General features: G+C 40.4%; 1 protein-coding gene across 1 annotated transcript in view; it reads right to left on the bottom strand.

Annotated features, from left to right (window-relative positions):
- Nucleotides 1-17,849, bottom strand: part of MCOLN3 (mucolipin TRP cation channel 3) — a 486,326-nt gene that overhangs the window by 222,497 nt on the left and 245,980 nt on the right. The window contains exon 7 of the mRNA XM_078659269.1: nt 9,562-9,661. Within this exon, the coding sequence (XP_078515395.1) occupies nt 9,562-9,661 (100 nt within the window). The remainder of the gene's footprint in view (nt 1-9,561; nt 9,662-17,849) is intronic.

The raw sequence follows: 17,849 nt of genomic DNA, 5'->3' as shown, positions 1-17,849 counted from the left end.
AACAGTAGGGAAAGTGTTGGATAGCGTAGGGGTAAAAAATACTATTCCCACTCCAGTGAGTGCAACAGTAGGAAAAGCGTTGGATAGCATAAGGGTAAAAATTACTATTCCCACTCCAGAGAGTACAACAGTAGGGAAAGCGTTGGATAGCGGGAGGGTAAAAATTACTATTCCAACTCCAGAGCGTGCACCAGTAGGGAAAGCATTGGATAGCGTAGGGGTAAAAATTACTATTCCCACTCCAGAGAGTGCAACAGTAGGGAAAGCGTTGGATAGCTGGAGTGTGAAAATTACTATTCCCACTCCAGATAGTGCAACAGTAGGGAAAACTTTGGATAGCGTAGGGGTAAAAATTACTATTCCCACTCCAGAGAGTGCAACAGTAGGGAAAGCGTTGGATAGCGTAGGTGTAAAAAATACTATTCCCACTCCAGAGAGTGCAACAGTAGGGAAAGCGTTGGATAGCGGGAGTGTGAAAATTACTATTCCCACTCCAGATAGTGCAACAGTAGGGAAAACTTTGGATAGCGTAGGGGTAAAAATTACTATTCCCACTCCAGAGAGTGCAACAGTAGGGAAAGCGTTGGATAGCGTAGGGGTAAAAAATACTATTCCCACTCCAGAGAGTGCAACAGTAGGGAAAGCATTGGATAGCGGAAGGGTGAAAATGACTATTCCCACTCCAGTGAGTTTAACAGTAGGGAAAGTAATGATTTAATATATTATTAAAAATAAATTAAATATCAATACCAATAAAACATTAATTGAAATTAATAACCAATTTACTAATTAATCAGAAATACAACTACATATTAGTTATTAAAAATTATTAACCTATTCATAATTATTTAACAACTAATTAATTTTCAATAACAAAAACTAATTAATAATAAAAATTAATACTAATTAAAAATTAACAGTAAATTAATTATCAATACACAAAAAGTATTTTTAATATGTAATTAATTACAATTACATTACTTCCCACCCTATTCCCCTATAAACCCACATCCCACTACAGAAAATACATTAATACAATTATCATAATTATCAAATATTTAATTAATACAAAATAATTACCAATTAATAAAAATTAATTGCCAATTAAAAATTAATTAACAATAAATTTAAAATCAATACCAATAAATTAGAAAAATTATTTACCTAATTACAATTAAATTACTTCCCACCCTATTCCCCTATAAACCCACAACCCGCTACAGAAAATAAATTTAGAAAATTAACATAATTAACAATTAATACAAATTAATTGGCAATTAATAAAAATTAATTACCAATTACAAAATAACAATAAATTCAAAATGAATACCAATAAATAAATAAAAATATTTAATTAATTACAATTAAATTACTTCTCACCCTATTCCCCTTTAAACCCACAACCCGCTACAGAACTAGAAAGCAAAATTTAATTAAAAATTATTAGTAATTGCTAAAAATTAATATTTAATTTAATATAATTAAATTACTTCCCACCCTATTCCCCTATAAACCCACAACCCGCTACAGAATTAATTTACGCAAAAATTAAATAACATAAAATTAATTACTTAAAATACATTAAACATACATTACAAAAATTAATATACATTTTTCACACATATACTAACATACAAAACACTTTAAAAAAATGATATTATTAAAAAATCGATATATTTAATGCCTATATTGTATACTTCGATATTTTGACTTCTATATTTTGAAAATCGATATTACTTACTTTAAATTCGATATTTTTAACCACTAACTATATTGTGTCCATTTGATATTTTGTCCATTCTATATTTTTACTTCGATATTATGTCCATTCTATATTTTGGAATCGATATTATGACTGTTTACCACAGAGAGCATGGCCTTGTACAGGAAGAAATCCTGAGAACTCCCCTAGTACCCCATTGCCTCCACCTGAGATATAGTCTTAGAAGAGGCAAGAATGGCTGATGCAGAGGCCACGTCCCCTGATATGCTCATAAAGGCCCTTCGCTGCACTCCCGCTGTGAGCTACCTCTACTATTACTGCCCACACTCCACACACTTTGTGTCCCTGACACCTCACTCACCTTGGCCCATGGGACCACTCCATCGCTTCAATCTGCAGCATTGCTTACACTCCCATTTACTTTTACTTGCTCCCTGCCCTTCTCTCATTCTCATTCCTCCCACCTAGGGTCACATCTATGCCATTGGTCCCAAACTGGACTAATACCCTCCCCCTCTTTTGATCTGGTGAGACTGGATGGAGCATGCTGATGATTTCGACTCCACAGCAATATGACGCAGGCTGTTTTGTCTGTTTTTACTATGGTTATTGTAAAACCTTTAATAACGTTTGCTTGAGAAAAAAAGCAGTTTGTGAATAGGCTTCAATGTCTGATAATATTTTCTGAAAACCTATCCATATCTTCATGTTCCACTTTTTGCGTTCACAAAAGAGCTAATGAGATCTCTTTTCTTCCCTTTCTTGTGAACTGTTACAAATCTACTTACATTTTCATGTTTTTCAAAGCGCTTGTCCACACATCAATTGTTGAACAAATGCATCTATTACCTTCAATCCCAAGATCTCAAAGATTTTTGTACTGTTTCAAATGTAACTTCATAGAACTTTTAGCTGTATTTATCTCCAATATTATATAATTGGTCATATCCTTTTTTTTTTAGTTCTGGCATACAGTTTGATGTTAAATCCAATTAAGCACACTTTGTAGCGGTCTTAAATTACTCTGCTCCCATAAAAAGGAGGTAGGAGGTGGTAGCTACATTTACCTGAACATATTTGTAAACAGCTTGCCCGACATCAATTTTAAAATCTGTAAATGCTTGGAGAGAATTTTTGAGAAATTATCTCCAAACAGATAATTATGTTCGTATTTGTGTATCTCAATGGAAATAGTTATGTGAGCATGGTCAGATAGTATAATTTGGTCTATTTATGGTATCAAACTGACCTCTCCACATAATCACAACAAAGTATTTGATTCAAGATGGGCAATTATATTATGTTGGATAGTAAGTAAACTGCTTTCCAACTTCTATTGACACCCTCAAATATCTAGTAGATTGTGACCCTGCCTTGGATGCTGCATTTCCATCCCCATATTTTCCTTTCACCCAGTTCGCAATTTATTTGAACAATCTAGTACCATGTTGAGAATAAAGTTAAATTGCTTCCAAGTGTATCTTTATGTTCTAAATGAGCCAGTTGTACAATTTGACTGTCCATTCTATCAATGAGCTACATGTTTGTCTGCTAAAATGTATTCGTATGTACTGATACAAATATCCATCACCCCAAGTTTTTCTACCTTCTTTTTCATTTTAAGTTCTGAGGCTGTTCCAAATATGTCTCTAATGTATTTAGTATTACTATATTTATTAAACCTAGTACAAATGTTCCCAGGGGTATGTGTTTTCTGTATGCGAACGACACTAGGTTGGATTCTTTAAATCGGGTCACTAAAATATAGTGGGTCAAGTGGTTATATACCTCATTAGATTAACTCTGGTGAGCCTCAGGGCAATTTTCTAATTTCTCTCAATGTAAATTTCTAATTTTGATTAATGTCTTAAACATGGTAGATGTACATGCAAGTGCCCTGCAAATGAAACGCCCTACCAATTCTTTCTGGGGATGTGATTAAGCCGCAGACTTGCTGAGAGCACTGAGCATGGAAATCGGGACAGTGACATCAGCAAAAAGTATCATCACTGAGTCGGTAATGCATGGACTGTTCCCAGGGTAGTAGAAGATGCCCAGGACGGTTGTATGATGTTACATCGCATTCTGCTTTGACGCATACCTTTACCACGCATGCATTACAACGCAAATGCCATTACACCACATACCTTTACCATGCATATTTTTTCAACCAATATGCCTTGAACACACATGCCTTTACAACAAAATTTGTTGTGAAAGCAAGTATGATAAAAGCATATGCATGGTAAAGGTTTCCCTGACCCCTACCTTAAACCCTAATCCCGGGCCCTGGCGCACTCCGCCCAGAGCCCCAATCCTTCTAAAAAAGTACCGTTCCCCTGCCTTAAACCTTAAAATCCTACCCCAATGCGACTACCTCCTGGCCCCCTGTCCTTGCCTTTCCCTAAACCCTAAAACCCAACCCCTGCAGGACCTCCTGGCCCCCAGCCCTTTCCCTACCCTAAACCCTAAAACACTACCCCTGCATGACCCCTCCCCCGCCACCAGGCTTTTCCCTACCCTAAACTCTACAACACTACCCCTGCGCGACCTCCCCTGCCACCAGCCCCTAAAATAGTAGCCTCCCGCTCCAGGTTCAATTCCCATTACATCTCTCCTCGTGGTTCGTGCAGGCAGCTCGTCTGAGGGGGGCAGTGCACGTCACTGTGAGGAAGCAGAAGAGTATCTAACATGGATCACCTACCAATACGGCTGTTTCCACGCAAATGCATATATTTTTTTACTACACATATGCCTTTGCCATGCATACCTTTACAACGAAATTCACTGTAAAGGCATGCGTGGTAAAAGCATATGTGTAGTAAAAAAAAATGCGTAGTCAAGTGTAAGCGTTAGACGCATGCGTTGTAACGCTTGTGTTGTAATGGCCAGGAAACAGCTGTATTGTAATGGCTGTTTCCCATCCAGGACTACTGGAGGCTCCTGTGATGCTATAAAGTACTTCTTCTATTTTCTAAAAAACACCTGGAAGCCACAAAGAAGTATCATTGATTGAAGTCTGTTGCAAGGTAATCCACAGTCTCCTGCTTTACTACACAAAAGTAGATGGATTCAAAGAAGACAATGTTCTTCAGATTTCCAGGAAGAGGATCCCCTCGATGGAGACATATGAGTAAATGTAACTTCACTAACATGACCTTTTTTTTCCACAGGCAAAAGGTGAAATATATATCCTGTACACATGCAGTTAAGTATTCTACCTATAACGGAAGAATAAATGTTTTTGTATAAGGTGACAGTTTACTGTATTTGAACTGAATACAAATTCCAGATTAAAAATAAAATGAGGAACAGGTACTTGCATAGGCATGAGCTAAAAATATAACGATGCAATAGTGTGCAAAAAGAAAAACAATTATCTCATGTTTAAAGTAGAAGGATATAGCACATCCAAACAAAATACTATACTGGGAGCCAGATACAAATCCTTTATGTACAGGGCTGCAGTACCTTCGATTATTAATAGAAATCCATCAAGTCAGGCATATATCCTTACAGTAATCAAGCTGCAGTTCCTTATGTAAATACTTGAGGTCTGAAGTCAATATCAGGATACCAGAGAATTATGAGTAGACAAGATGTCCTTTAATGTCTTTTGTTGAAAGTGGAAAAATGCAATGGTGACAAGTTGACTGTGCTTTTCTTTCTAGCAGCCCAGATCACAGAGGGCTGTGTCTTCAGTATATAAAATTGCATATTCACTTTTGCAAGCCTATTAATTGCCACTCCTCTTCTATCTTCAAAATACATTTTCGGATGCCAAGTTGCAATGACAATAGCCATTATCATGGCTCTAAATACATTCCAAATATGTTCTGGAGCAAGTTACGCTAACCTTTAACTGTGGGCCAAAAATCCGTTCTGCTCTCGGAATTTGCGGATTTTCGGTAATTTTGCGAATCTCGCGAAATAGCTGAAAAATCCGCACATCCGCTCGCGGGCTGATTTTTTTTTTGGGCCCACCGGAAGCACTTACAGTTAAGGCAGATGCTCGAGTTGAAGCTAACTTTGTAGCCATTTTAGAATGGTGCCGGCAAGCTGCCAGAGTTGAAGTTGCTTACTTGCAAGTTGCAACTTCAACTCTGGCAGCTTTCCGGCGCCATTCTAAAATGGTTACAAAGTTAGCTTCAACTCGGGCACCTGCCTTAACTCTATAAGTGCTTCCTGTGGGCCAAAAATTAAACCTCAACAGGAAGCACTTACAGATATAAATAAAGCAGGTGCCCGAGTTGAACCTCAAATTCAGTAACGTTTTAATCAGCCCAAAACATTAGTGAGCACGGTCGAGGCTGGGTAAGTGTGCTTTAACCCCATATCTGCCATCGAAAATTACCTGTAATACTCGAGGGAGGTCTTTGAATCCCTGAGTTTCTCAAGCGCAATCCCCGTGTAGTTCCTGTGACCAGGAGGCTGCTTTCTCCTCACCCGCTGCCCTGCTTGCTCTCTGACCCTTTATACACAAGAGGCATGTTGACACGCATAGAAGCCCCGCCCGTTTGGCCCCGCACCACACACTAGCGGTATCAAACTTATTCCCGCCCTTTCCCAACTATGATGGACAGCTCACTCAAGGGACCTCGGCGTCTTTTGGCGCGGTGGCAAAGTTACAGGCACACATGGTCAGTGGAGACAAATCATCTGGCCCTTTATGCAGCTGCAGTTTAGGAAAAGCACTATACATGTACCCAACGAGGTAGCACTTACTGATTAGCCAGTAGAAAGTACTTCAGTTGAATAGAGTGCAAATCGCAAAAAAATCTGCAAGTTCGCGGGACAATCCGCGAATTCGCGGATTTGTTTGCGATTTCGCGTGAATTCGCAGACCGCAGATCCGCAAAATTCGCCCATAGTTACTAACCTTCTCAGTTCATATCAGCACTTGGGTATAGAAAGAAGCCACCTTTAGCACATACAGAACAACATGGTATTGAGTTTATTGTTTTCTGACTGAAAAAATACAATTTTGAATTGCCATGGCTAAGAAAGTAGCTCCTTTATATTAGCAGTAGATAGCAGATGAGAGATAGACAGCAACACTGTGAGGAAATGCTTCTTTTTGCATGGTCACCACTAAAGTTTTGGACTGATGCTGCTGATTTTGTGACTCTGAGAGTAAACCGTGGCCTGCTAACCAGAACTCTGTGCCTGTGTCCTGACCCCAAACCAAGGTATGATTGATTGGCTTATATTGAATTGCATATGCCAGCTTACTTCACCAGTATACGGCATCCAGGATACCCAGCGCCAGCAAGTTTGAGGGTCAGTCCAGGGACTGCAGTACTAGTTGTGCCATCCTGGGTGTGAAAAGGGTAAAAGATGTCTCCCAGTTTGCCTCCGCAGACTGAAAGAGCAGTTCTTAAACTGCTAACATGACTTTGCCATTTAAAAAAAAAACAACCTCCCCCTGTAATATGTGTATGCCCCCTATGGCAGGCTTGTCGAGCCTTAAGACAGGGTGTGGCATATTTACAGGGCAGAACCTGTATTTCACCTCTTCGGCCACTAAAAAGGCAAAACTGTTGTTTTTTGCTATGGAATGATTTGATAGTACCATTGGTGAATACAGTATTGCCATGCTGGCACCTCAGCTGGGCTAACTCCAGAATAGTGCAACCATAGCTGATGTTCCAAGGTATCAGGCAACTCCTTACCTTAAGCTCAACTTGATACTCAAGTCAAAATTAATGTAACTTGTTGTAGTGTGCAACTTTTACAAAGTCCCCTGTGCACATCCATGGTTGCACATGGGCTCTGTCCTGGGACAGCTTCCCGCCCTCCTTGGGAGACATGCAAACAAATCCCAGGAAAAAGAAACAATTGATGTATTCACAGGAGAGGTTTTACCTCTCCCTGTCAAGACGCCACACAGGTGTTTCAAGGTAAATGTTGCACACTTGGCTCTACTGTTTAGGTAGATTGGCTGCCACTTGGGAAGGAGAGAGGAAGCTAGTTGCCAAACTTTTGTTTATGGGTGTGTAGCCCCCTACATAGCCACACCTCTGGGCTAGGGAGCACTATATTCCATGAGAAGGCTTCAGCCTTGTTGGAAGTCGGCTCAGTGGAGAATTCTAGGACAGCTAAATTCCACCATTTGCAGGAAGTGGTCATCAGGAAAGAGGGAAACTAGTAGCCCATTGGCCAGTGACCATATCCCAACCAAGGGTATTTTCTAGACATAAAAATGGCACCCCTGGCACCGAAAATTCTGATCTCAATAGATTGGAGAGGAGAACCAAGGAAGGACTGGCCTGCTGCACCAAGAACCCGGCGAAAGGAGGCTGAACCAATATGGACTGCACCTGCTGAACCTGGTGGCTAGCAAAGGAGAAAAGACTGTGCCTGTTGGGTCCTGCTTATGGAGAAGGAGATTCCTCCGCCCAGCCAAAGCAAGAGACTCCAAGGGTCAGTTGGTTGACTTCCTGTTCGGAGTGCAGGGCACAACAGCTGAAGAAGCCTCCTGGGACAACTTGTTAGCCCAAATCATCTGACCGCTGCTATTCGCCGCCATGCAGCACGAGGACCAGGGCCTGATGCTCAAAGTTGCACCCAAGTGTATTGAACCCCTGAGAGTTGCCGGAGTATATTTTGGTTGCCCTGAAGGCAAGCTACTATCTAAGAAATTATTCCCTGTGATTGAACTGGCTGGTAGTCCAGTGGTGACTGGACTTCTGCCACGACCAAGCTAATTTTGTTATGCATCCACCCCAGTGGCTAGGATCACCGCACCAAGCCTGTGGACCAAAGAGTAGCGGCAGGAACACCCCCATCGACCACATCGGACCCATAGCATCCTTGAGCATCTGCAGCATCCTGTATACCTAGCATCAGGACCACTTACATAGGAGTTTATAATGAGGAGATAAACGTGCCTGGAAGTCACTGAAGACTGCTTTGTCCTTCAAGATGACTGTTTCTGGGGACCTGGCTGGGCCTCCTGACTGGCTGTTGCTGGAGTTAGTCCCCTAAATAAACTTGCAGTAACCACACTGATACTTAACTAAGTTTTTCTTGAAAAGGTTTCTGGGTCAAACTCCTTGAATTTGCCAATGCTTGGTTGTGGTTGAGTACAAAAAGACATATTTACTGTACCTTGTAAATTCTGTATCTCTGGAACCCTCTAGTTGGCCTTTTTATTTTGGTGTGTATAAATACATAAAAATAAAGCCTGTTTTTATAAATTGGTGACAGATTTCTTGAGTGTCTCATGTATTTCTTCTTCAATTGTTCTGGGACTGTTCAAATGCTTTACACTTGTTCCTTTGTGTAAGCCTGACTGCTCAGAGCCACAGCAAGAGTGAACTAAAGGTTTAAGAAATTAAACCAACTGGTCCTAAAGGGGTTGGTAAATGTATTACATGGTGAAGTAGCAAATCCACACAATATAATCCACCTCATTTCCTCACGAACGCCTTCCAATTTTGAGTAAGTGACAGACCCACTGTAGATAAATGTTAAACACTGGAAATAATAGGTCTACAAAAGGTAGGTGAAGCTGTCTGTAGTAAGACGGACTTCCCAAGATCCATGAAAAGAGTAACATAAAAATGAACAGGATATATACCCTTTTCTGGTCACTTTCGTGCTGCTATAGTACAGTATGCTGTTCCGTAGACACTACCCAAATTGTCTATGAGAATATTCTGTGAGTTTACAGCTCTAAAGCAAATTAAACTTGAACACGATATATACAGTTTACATTTGTTTAGCTGATTTCATGTATTGAAAACCATTTAAAGTTTCATGAATACATCATCCAAGACATTCTAATTTTTTTTAAATAGTTTACACATTTTTATATCTTTTTTTAATGTACTTACTGGATCCAGATATATGCCATTCGTTGCACTCCCTGATAGCAATCTCATTATCTAAATATATTTTAATTTTCCCACTGTGTGCCTTGTTGTCAAACGTTATCTGGAAAAAATATAAAAATAATAGGAAGGTTTATAAGCAATGTTCATTATGTTGCTGCTGCAGTATATCCTCTTACACTAGTACACTCATTACTACTTATTTAAATACACATATTAAGGTAAACACGCTTATTCTGGAATGAGAAAGAACTATTTAAAAAACCAGCATGGTAACACTTAGAACCATTGTTTTAACGATTGACACCACTAGTTATTTCCACTTTTTTGTTTTAAGCAAAGATATGACTGAAGCAATAGGAATAAAGGCGCTGACTACGAGTCTGGTGGATCCTCCACCGCCAGCCTTTTCATAGCGGTGAGCCTGCCATGAAAAGGCTGGTGGTGGGAAAACAAGTGCCCCCATGTCTGCTTGCACCCCCAGTTCCAGCACGGCATGGACTTCACAGTCAGTAGCGGCCCCTGGTGGGAGTGCTGCTGGGCGCTAATAAAACTAATTTCCATGCGTGTGCTGCATCGCCAAATGCGATGCAGTGTGCACATCGAAATTTGTTTAATTTATTTATATGTTTACTTACCTCTAATTGGCCGTAATCCATAGTTTACAACCCCCCACCCTGCCCCTCCCCCACCCCACGTCAGCGCCCAGCAGCACTCCCACCATGGGCCGCTACTGTTTACATTCCATGCTTTGCTGTAACATTTGTGCCATTCCCATTGCGGTGCCCTTTTTCAGAACAACACTGTGGGAACAGCAACAAGACAGTCTGCCTGTACGAGTTCAACTCATAATCAGGCTGTCAATCTTTGGGCAGCTCTGGCGGTGCTGTGCCGTCGTAATCAGGACCAAAGTGTTTTTGCTAAAGTGCCTGCGCTAAAAAATATCTTGTTATTTTTATGTATTTGGACTATATTTCCTACTCTCTTTAAACCAGGTTTGGTCTTTCTTTCTCTTCCTTGGTGTCTCTTTCCAGCAACTTTAGAACCACATTATTCATTGTCCCCATTACACCACAGCTAAATCGTTGATTTCCCTTCATTATAATTAGTGCAAACGTGACACCATAAAAAAAACCTCATTGAGTACTCGGAACATGACTGGATACTTGTTTGGGAAAAAAAGAGCTTAATTTGAAAAAAAATTATAATTACCTGGGCCCTTCTCGGACACTGCAGCCTGCAGTACCCATTGCCCCTCTCAAAGTTGCCAATGGAAGTAGCAACACAGCTACTAACCATCACACTCCTACAAGTGTGACAATTCAGCTATTTCAGTACACCAAAGTTAAAATTAATTATGTGAGTGGCAGGTAATATTCATTTGTAATGTATGTTGACTTATTAAACCCACTTGTGCTCATCTCAAAATTAGACAGACAGCACCACTATTTCGTGGACTGTCGCTAGAGGCGTTGCTAACAATTAAGTGCCGTTGCCGAGTACCAGAAATCAAAGGCTCAAATTAAGCACTGTTTGGCAGAACATAAAAGGCTTTCTTGCAACTAGCATTTACAATGCAACGGTCTCACCTTTGCAAAAGTTAGAGCTATTGGCATTGTAAATGACAAACTTTTTATTTATGTGTTGGTTTTGAAAACAGATAAATAAATGGCATTGTCATTGCCTAATCTCTCATAAATGGGAGACCTATTGCATTTGCACACAAACACACACACACAGGGCCACACACACAGAGCCACACACACACACAGAGCCGCACACACACAGAGCCACACACAGAGCGACACAGCTCTTTGCAGGCACAGCAATGTCACACTACGCCAATTTAAAAATTGGCAGCTATTTGTGGTTGTTTTACACCTCTATACGTTCAAGACGATGTACAGCAGAGGTTGCCTGAATCAAAACCAAGAGAAATCGCAATGAACGGAGATCCCGAGGTGATCTCTTCAACTTCGCAGTGCAGGGGCGCACCCACCATTTGAGTTTGCTTTGCGCGTTCCCATGAGAAAGCTGAGGATGAAGTCTGGCGCTGTACATTTTTTTGCTGTACAATGGCCTATGAAAACCCCATTCCTGTGTTGTTACTGTGGTGAATACTCCATGAGAGTACATGTGTTTTCTTGCTCTCTCTATGCAGATTACCCCCCTCAAATGCCCAACCTGCATTACTTCCCCTCCACCTGACCCCCCACCCCCAATTCCTCTGTTGCTCACCCTAGCCGTCCCGGTTCTGGAAACATATTTTCATTTAATTACTGGGATGGCACCCAGGGAGCTGTGAGTACGTGCCTGGTGCCAAAGGAGGTGCACCGCGATGCCGCCGACACCCGCTCTATCCTCGTGTTGTTCTAGGTAGAGGTCATGTATATTAACACAACGCAGTGTGCACGTGTTGTTCTGGGTAGGGGTCATGTATAATAACTCACAACGCAGTGTGCTTCACTTGTACAAATGTAGAACAAAGTAAAGAACCAATAAAGCAATGGCATTTTACCTCAATCTGGATCAGCAAATATTACATGAACGACGTCTAGTTTTCATCAACACCTTATATATGAAATAACATTTCAAGGTCCTACGGAACATTCCCAAAAAATACGGTTCACCAGAGCATGCATTTATTGGTCAAATGCTGTGCATGAAACACCCGTGCAGGAATATTTATTGACTGAGGCGCACAATACTCCGTCTTGCCAGAGAAGGGCAGTGAACCACAGACCTGTAAATGGCACAGTGATGAAGCACTTCATTATCATCTTGTCGCTCTAGCTGCTTAACAATCACTGCCACAAAAGCAGTGCATGCATCTTTAAATTCCCGCCATTTACAGAAGCGCACTAGCCCGGAGGAACCCTGAGATTTCAGGGAGGCAGTGCTCCTTAAGGCTAGGCACATCTGGACAGAAAGGGACTCGTATGCAGACACGTGACTCGCTGTCCTGCCAGCCTTTCAGCGGCACAGGGCAAGTCCGAATTGTCCCAAGGTCCCCCCAGGCCAGTTCTCCTCGGAACATTAATTTATCACAATTACACAGTCTGGAGCAGAAACAACCAGCCCGGCCCTGAAAAGTCCGGAGATCCCCAGAGGCCAATCAGCATGCATGCTGGTTATATATGATCTGACCTCCCGTGGGGATCACTGAAACAATATCGACGTCAAGAATATCTAAATACAAAAATATCGAGGAAAAAATATAGAATACCAAAATATCGACCTCCTGTCTCCAAACAGGTAAGTACAAAAATATCGAATCAAAAATATCGATGTAAAAAATATAGTTAGTCAAAATATCGAATTTTTTAAAATGCTTTAAATTAATTATAAATTAATGAAAGAATTAAAATACTTAAATAACCTTAAAAATAATAAATAATTAATGTAAGTAAAAAAAACATACAAATTGATTTGTTAATACATATATATATATGGTCCAGTAGAAGGCTAGGAGTAGCCGAAACGCGTAGGCCGTTATTTGATGCACTTTATTTTGCACATGGTGTGTAAATAAAATATCTGTGAACTAACCTGTTGCTGTGCCGTGACTTCATCCATGAGGAAGTGTGGTGAGAAGAGACAAAGCAATATATATATATATATATATATATATATATATATATATATATATATATATATATATATATATATATAACCGTAATATTATTAAAAAAATTACAATATTTTTACCGTAGGATAGCGGAAAGGGTGACATTTACTATTACCACTCCAGTGAGTGCAACAGTAGGGAAAGCGTTGGATAGCGTAGCAGTACAAATTACTATTCCCACTCCAGAGAGTGCAACAGTAGGGAAAGCATTGGATAGCGTAGGGGTAAAAATTACTATGCCAACTCCAGAGAGTGCAACAGTAGGCAAAACGTTGGATAGCGGCAGGGTAAAATTTACTATTCCCACTCCAAAGATTGCAACAGTAGGGAACGCATTGGATAGCGTAGGTGTTAAAATTACTATTCCCACTCCATAGAGTGCAACAGTAGGGAAAGCGTTGGATAGCGCAGGGGTAAAAATTACTATTCCCACTCCAGAGAGTGCAACAGTAGGGAAAGCGTTGGATAGTGTAGGGGTAAAAATGACTATTCCTACTCCAGAGAGTGCAACAGTAGGGAAAGCGTTGGATAGCGTAGGGGTAAAACTTACTATTCACACTCCAGAGAGTGCAACAGTAGGGAAAGTAAATACTTCATATATAAATAAAAATAAATTAAATATTATTACCAATTACAAATTAATTAAAAGTAATTAACAATTTTATATAATATAATAATTAATCAATACAAATACAAATACAAATAAAAATGAATTATTACAAATTATTACCTATTAATAAAACGTATTTACCAATTAACAATGAATTAATTAACAATTAAAAAATAATTAAAAATTAGAACAAAAAACAATAAATAAATTAAAATATTTAATAAATTACAATTAAATTACTTCCCACCCTATTCCCCTATAAACACACAACCCACAACAGAAAATAAATGAATAAAATTAACATGATTATCAATTAACCAATTAATTAAAATTAATTACTAATTATATTTTAATTAATTACCAATTAAAAATTTAAATAACAAATAATTCAAAATAAATACCAATAAATAAATTAACAAAATAAATTATTTATAATTAAATTACTTCCCACCCTATTCCCCTATAAACCCACAACCTGCTACAGAAAATAAATTATTAAAATTAACATAATTATCAATTAATTAATTAAAATTAATCACCAATTATATTTTAATTAATTAACAATTAGTTAACAATTAATTCAAAATAAATACCAATAAATAAATAAAAAATGTAATTAATTATAATGAAATTACTTCCCACCCTATTCCCCTATAAACCCACAACCCGCCACAGAATTATATTACGCAGAAATTAAATACCATAAAATTAATTAATTAAAAGAAATGATAAAATAAATATACACTTTTCACACATATACTAACATAAAAAATCACTTTAACAAATTGGATATTATTAGAAAATTGAAATTAACTTACTTACCTCAAATTCAATATTTTTGTTGTCAATATTCTGTCCATTCTATATTTGTGTTGTCTATATTCTGTCCATTCGATATTTTGTCCATTCTATATTTTGAATTCGATATTACTGCTATTCTATTCAATATTTTTGTTGTCTATATTCTGTACATTCGATATTGTGTCCATTCTATATTTTTAATTCGATATTAATGCAAATCGATATTAAAACTCGATAGTTTGAGTGTATACCCTCCCGTGGATGTATATGTCCTGGAGAGAAGTTGATGGATACTGGCAGCCCTGGATAACCACAGGAGAGCTGGGCGGGGAGGAGGAGTTTGCTTTACTGAGCTTTGCTGACTGTCTTTACCGGGCAGCGGTAATGCAGCAATTAGTGCTCGGAGTGTAAAGGGTGCTGGATGGTGGCTGAAGCACAGAGAGCTCAGAGCTGCAGCATGCAGCGCGTGCCTTTGTGCTCGCTCTAGGCGCCCGGGCTCTCAAATCCGTGCCATCAACCCCTGTTAGGTGGGCGCACCTGAGGGAATGTTGGCGTTTGATATAGAGAAAAGTTCTTCACTCGCCATCATGAGAGTTGTTGATCAGAATTATGATGAAAAATGTGTTAAGGGTTCCACGGGGATTATCTTAATTAACCGTAGCTCGATGGTCACTCTGCCTGTCTGGAGTGCAAACTACAACATAACAGTAATGTGCCAGGTATATTTCTAGCGTGTGCATGCACTCTAAGGGGTTTCTTGGCGCTAAAGGCCGTTTGCGGTGTTCAATCACAGTGATCCCTGGGAAGGATGACAAGTTGAGCGAACAGCCCAGAATCCAAACCGACATAGGGTCGATCAGATTCCTACAGCGGTTGCACATATTCACTCAGGCACCACACACCGGAATAGCAGGTGTAATGTATAAAAACGAGCAACCATATTTGACACTACGTTAGTTGGAGATGGCATTTGACATCAATCGCTGCATTAGTTCGTGCCTGATACACACACGTGTTCGGTGTTCCAGTGTTGGCACATTCACTTCTTGGTGATGCTCGGCTTCAGTGGAGGCACCTAGACTAGCTCTGCAGCGGAGTCCACACCACATAACACTCTCCCCTCCCCCATCGTAGAAAGAATTCAGAATTGTGACTTCTTTCTGAAGGCTAGCACATAAATACTAGTTTAGCAACAGCGTGTTGGCCATAACACTTGAGGTAATCAACAGAGCTCAACAGAAAAAATCTACACTGATAAATAATGTGGTGTTTTTTAATTTAAAATACTACCAAAATATGTGGCTTCTTTTGAGACGAAATTGTATGAACTGATCAAATGGCTCTTAAACCATGATCACACCTCATTGCACTACTGAGTTGAACTTACCACGAGCTTTCACCACTGGACCAACCTTGAAAAGGCCAACTGGTTAGTGATGTCAGAATATACCTCAAAACCCCACTGACGTCATCAACTAAGCAAGGTTCTATAGCACCTATTATGGGAGATTGTTACAACATGGCTGGTTGGGTGGGTCCTTTAACCGGTGAGCGGAGGGGTATGTCATTAACCTTGGTGTACTCCAAATTCACCTTCTGCGCAGATTCAACCAAACTTTGTAGCATCTCCCCGCTGCTCTTCATCCTAACTTGCTCCTCTTGGTCTGGTTCAGAGAAGCCAGAGCTGCTATCTTGAGTAGGGCTATGTTTTCACAGTTAATGGCCTCAGTTTAATATCGCAACGCCAAGTCCACACATGATTCGACTTCGACTGCCTCCACTTTTGGAAGAGAAGGATTTTATCACGGATTCCCCGATTACGATTATGACTGCAATGAAGCTCTCCGTAATACGATACAAACATTCCTCGAAATTGGACTATAAAAAACTCTGTTCAAATGCTTTGATTAATCGATTGGCCGACCGTCCTACCACTTAAAACAGAGCCTACACCCCAAGCCATGCTCGAGGAGCTATCAGCACGTGCCGCTAGTAATGGCTGCATTCACCAACAACAATAAAACATAGGACCCCGCGCTTCACCTTCAGAGAACACCCCGCCATTCACGCCCAGACAACAGCATTATTGTGGCGTCACCCCCTCATTCCCCCCAGGCTCCTAAACCACATACAAGGAGGGGGGAGCACCCTCTGCTGAAATTGACCCTTCTTACGTGTCCTCCAACAATCGATACTGCGCCCAATGGCAGTCACAGGGGTTATCAGGCAGCACACACTGTGGAAGAAGGTATCACACACACTCCGAAAGTGTTGAGGTACTTCAGGAAGCTCAACTCTATGTGCAATAAATAGTGCACAGAGAACAAGGGCGTAGAAATCTACCCAGTAAAAAAGTTGCACACAACGGAGTGTGCTGGGAAGGGGAAAGAAGCAAATGCCTGGGCAGAGGGAGAGGGCACCCCTCCAAAGGCCACGGAGCACATTCGACACATACGTTACCAGTTGAAATAATAACACAGTGTAATCAGGAGGCGCTATATTTAGTAAGCACTACTGTCTATATACTGGCAAAAGATGAAATGGCTACGGAGACCATCAAAAACCATATTTGTCATTCATAAAATTGGCAAAGCTCCTGCTATGTGAGGGAAAAGCTTCAACTATGGCACCACAAGCCACCACCATAGTGGTGTAAATAAATCAGCCTTGAGACGGCTCGCGCCCAGCCTCTTGAGCCACGCTCACCTGTGCTTCTGTCGACAGGTCACACAGTTTAGGGGGAAACATAAAACACTGGGCTACTCCAACGGCGACACTGCGAATACACTGAGGCCCGCCTGAGCAATTAATGGCACTCATCTACTCGCCTCCATTATTAATGCTTGTTTTATCCTGATGTGAGGACAGGAGGATGATCACAATTAAGCACACGCTACATACACAGCATCAAGCACAGAAGGCCCGATTTCCAAAGGTTTTACATAAATCAGATCAGAAAACATGGTCCGACATTGAAATGCCCCCGCCATCTGTTTGTGACCCCTAAGATGCCCATCAGAGCAGAGGTCAGCCATGCATCCTCCATCCAATCACGCTTGGATACCTTCGGGTCGAGTTTGCGCTATATAACAAGCGCTGCCATTTGTCTCTAAGCCCCGTCCTTTTCAGATTGGGGGGCGTGTTTTTAGACTTTCTTTCTAGGATGTAAACAAATCAAAAACACGCCCCCCAGTCTGAAAAGGACAGGGCTTACAGACAAATGGTTCTTCTTTCTATCTAAGCCCCGTCCTT

The sequence above is a fragment of the Lissotriton helveticus genome, chromosome 1_1 (genome assembly GCF_964261635.1).
Source record: "Lissotriton helveticus chromosome 1_1, aLisHel1.1, whole genome shotgun sequence".
In the NCBI taxonomy this organism is placed as follows: Eukaryota; Metazoa; Chordata; class Amphibia; order Caudata; family Salamandridae; genus Lissotriton; species Lissotriton helveticus.
Note: the sequence above shows the minus strand (reverse complement) of the source record. Positions and strands in the feature narration are given on the sequence as shown.